The 3,352-nt window shown below is 49.2% G+C and overlaps 1 protein-coding gene across 1 annotated transcript in view; it reads left to right on the forward strand.

Annotated features, from left to right (window-relative positions):
- The first annotated feature begins 6 nt into the window (after nt 1-6).
- The window catches only part of Dvl3 (dishevelled segment polarity protein 3), a 17,081-nt gene continuing 13,735 nt past the window's right edge, over nt 7-3,352 (forward strand). The window contains exon 1 of the mRNA XM_013033056.1: nt 7-156. Within this exon, the coding sequence (XP_012888510.1) occupies nt 140-156 (17 nt within the window). The 5' untranslated portion in view covers nt 7-139. The remainder of the gene's footprint in view (nt 157-3,352) is intronic.

The following is a 3,352-nucleotide window of genomic DNA, read 5'->3' on the forward strand; positions in this document are numbered from 1 at the left end:
GGAGACCAAGATCATCTACCACCTGGACGGGCAGGAGACGCCGTACCTGGTGAAGCTGCCCCTGCCCGCCGAGCGCGTCACCTTGGCCGACTTTAAGGGCGTCCTGCAGCGACCCAGCTATAAGTTCTTCTTCAAGTCTATGGACGACGATTTCGGGTGAGGATGGCCCCCGCCCCGCCCCGCCTCCGGGGAGCCCGACCCCTCCTCTTCGAGGGGCAACACGACCAGCTTGGACTTCCTCGCGTCTGGCCTTTGCCCTGCTTGCTGCTGCGGGGGGGGGGGCTACTCGGCCCATTTGGGCCTCCGTTGGCTTTCGGTAGAGCTGGAGCCCCAGCCTCTCTGGAGACTCGGGGGGTGGGGGGTGGGGTCTTGTCTCCTCTAGTATGGGGACGTCTGGCTTCTCCAGAGCAATCGGAGTGCCTGCCAGTCAAGCCCCCTGTACCTCCCCGAGAGACTAGTGGCCCACAAAGACACTCGTCCTACCAATTCCAATGCCAGCGTCCCCAGCCCTTAGCATAGATCCTGGGGTGTTTGGCACCCAGCTATTCAGCTCGGCAACACAGAGCCATATTTGGAGTATCCCTCATCTAAGGCTATGCTGTGGGACTTTGAACTCGGGGGGGGGGGAGAGTGTGGGAGGGGGTGTTCCACGCCAGGCTGTGCAGCCCTGATGTTTGTTGCGCTGTTTCCACTCTTCCCTGTGGGCCAAGTGGGACGTTGTCAAGGGAGCCAATTTTGCCTCACCCTGAGGAGGAGCCCTCACTAACCCAGGTGCTGATGTCCCCTCGGAATTAGGGGTCGTTTTCCTACGGACGGTGGTGAGAGGCTGACGTTGGGAAAGGCCTCAGATCCTAAGGGGAAGGCTGAGAAGAGTCTCTTGGTATTCTCCATCCACCCCTCTCTGGCAAGTCTCCTATAACCCAGCTGAAGGGCCATGGACAGAGTTTGAAGGCTGAGACTGGCCCTTTAAGAGGGGTTGGAATGTTAGAGCCGGAAGGTTCTGTAGCAGCTGGCCTAGGAGGGAGCCTGATACACACACACACACACACACACACACACATCACACACACACATCACACACACACATCCCAGGGGACTTGGGGAGGAGGCCCCCACACTGCCCTACAGTATCTGGGCTCTGGGTCTGAAAGCCAAGGAAGGCCTCATTGGGCCCTCCAGGCCTAAAGGCCTTCTTCAGCCGTAGCTGCAGGCCTCTACTGCTTTTTTCAGCTAAGGCCCCCCGAACTGAGTGAGGAGAGACCTTCTTCTCCCCAGTGTTCATCATTCTGGCTCCTGTCCCAAGACTTGGCCCTCCTAGCATTGTGGAGAGAGACAGAGAGAGGTTAAGTGCTTTTTATCCCGTAGGCAGTACTGTTTTGTTGTTTCTACCCTGCAGTAAGGAGGACTCAGTATGGTAGTGATTGTCTGACTTCAGTCTGGAGGTAGATGTACTTGAGTAGAAGAGTCTGAAGAGGGATGAGTGCCTCAGCCTGGCTTGAGAAGAACAGGCTTGGAAGGGATGGATACTGCAAGATATGGAATGGGGAGAAAGCAGCCCAGCATTCAGTGTGCTGGGGCCAGATGTCTTGAAGACTAGAATAGGCTATGTCTCCATTCCCTCCCCCAGCCCCTACCTCCCAAGAGTGGCTGCCACCCACTCTCCCAAGGCTGCTGTGGAGTCAGGCCTAACTACCGTTGTAAGAGGGCCCGTTATATCTGCTCACTGTTGACCTAATTTTTTTTCTTAACCCTGATAATAGATTTCTACTGCCAGTCTACTCATTTTTTTTTCCCACCTTAGCTTGACTGAACTAATGAAATCAGCTATGTGTCTGATCTTCTGTTTCTTCCTAAAATACATCACAAATAAATATTAAACTAAGCAACATTTATCATGTGCCACTTAAAGTCATCTTGCATAGGACAATGGTAATTGAAGCACCTTTTGTAAAATAGTATTGTTGGTTGAGTGTTTTTATCCCCAGAAGGACAGATAAAGAGACTTGGTAGACCTAACTTATCACAGAGGAGTAGATACATAGTATATTTCACTTGTTTTACAACCCTCTTTTATGATGAATACTCTTCCAGTGATCTAGATCTTTTGCACACCTTGACTCACCACATCCTCCTTATCACTCTGGTATATATGGTAATATCTTACTTTGTAGATGAGGCATCTAGAAAGCAGAAATCTTAAGTAACTTACTCAAAATCACATAGCTAGTAAGTCAACATCATGAGTATGGTTCCAAAATCTAAAGCCTTAATCACATAGTTGTAGATTATGTGTATGTGTGTGTGAGAGAGAGGGAGAGAGAGTCAGAGACAGACAGACAGAAGGAGAGAGAAAGTCAGAGACAGAGAGAGACAGGGAGAGAGAGATTTGTATAGGGAGGAGTATTATGTACATCACCATTTTTCCAGATGCTCATGTACAGGAAGATAGTAAACCTTGGTAAACTAATAGGGCTGCCACTGGCAGAGCCCAGGCCAGGGACCCCTGCTGACTGGAAGGAAAGAATATCAGAGAAGAAAGGCTGCTGGCCTGCCAGTCTTTCCACTCCAGGCTCACCTTCTGAGGATTTTCCAACTCCCATCCCATAAGCTTGGGATGGGCTCAGCCCAGCATTTTCAGAAAGACCATTGGTGGAACAAGATACTCACTGCTACACTAGGTTTAAGCTGTATGATGAACAACATGGCAAGTCAGGTCACTGTGTTGCTCCTTCTTCATGGCACACATTGTCCTACCTCTGGGCCATCTGCCTGGAGTGTTCAATATTCCTTCCTGCAGGTCCAAATTCTCCCATCCTTAGGGTCAAGCTTTTCCATAAGAGCCTTCCTCATAGGCACTTTATTCTCTATCTTGATCATTCTTAGTCAGGCCCTAGTGTCTAAGTAACAGTCACTGAACACATCTGCTGCTCTAGAATCTTGCCACTTGTAATATACCTCCATGGACTATTAGGCTCTCTGAGTACAAGGCAGTCTCCAGGCTGGACATGTCATGTCATGAAAACTCCATGCCATGGTAGGATCTAAAACTCCCAGGATTCTCTGCAGAAGCTTTTTAACTGAATGAATGATGATTAATCAGCAGAAGATATCTTTGATTCCTGCTTTTAGAAACTTACTAGTTTCTAACTTCCTAGTTAGTGTGTGGATCCCACTGGAAGCTGATAGTAACTAGTGTGTGTTATATGTCTAGACCATGTTAGACATTTAAGAATCCCATTTAGTGCTCTCTTCGGCAGCACATATACTAAAATTGGAACAATACAGAGATGATTAGCATGGCCCCCATGCAAGGGGCAAATTCGTGAGGCATTCCATATATATATATATATAT

The sequence above is a fragment of the Dipodomys ordii genome, unplaced genomic scaffold (genome assembly GCF_000151885.1).
Source record: "Dipodomys ordii isolate 6190 unplaced genomic scaffold, Dord_2.0 Scaffold162, whole genome shotgun sequence".
NCBI lineage: Eukaryota > Metazoa > Chordata > Mammalia > Rodentia > Heteromyidae > Dipodomys > Dipodomys ordii.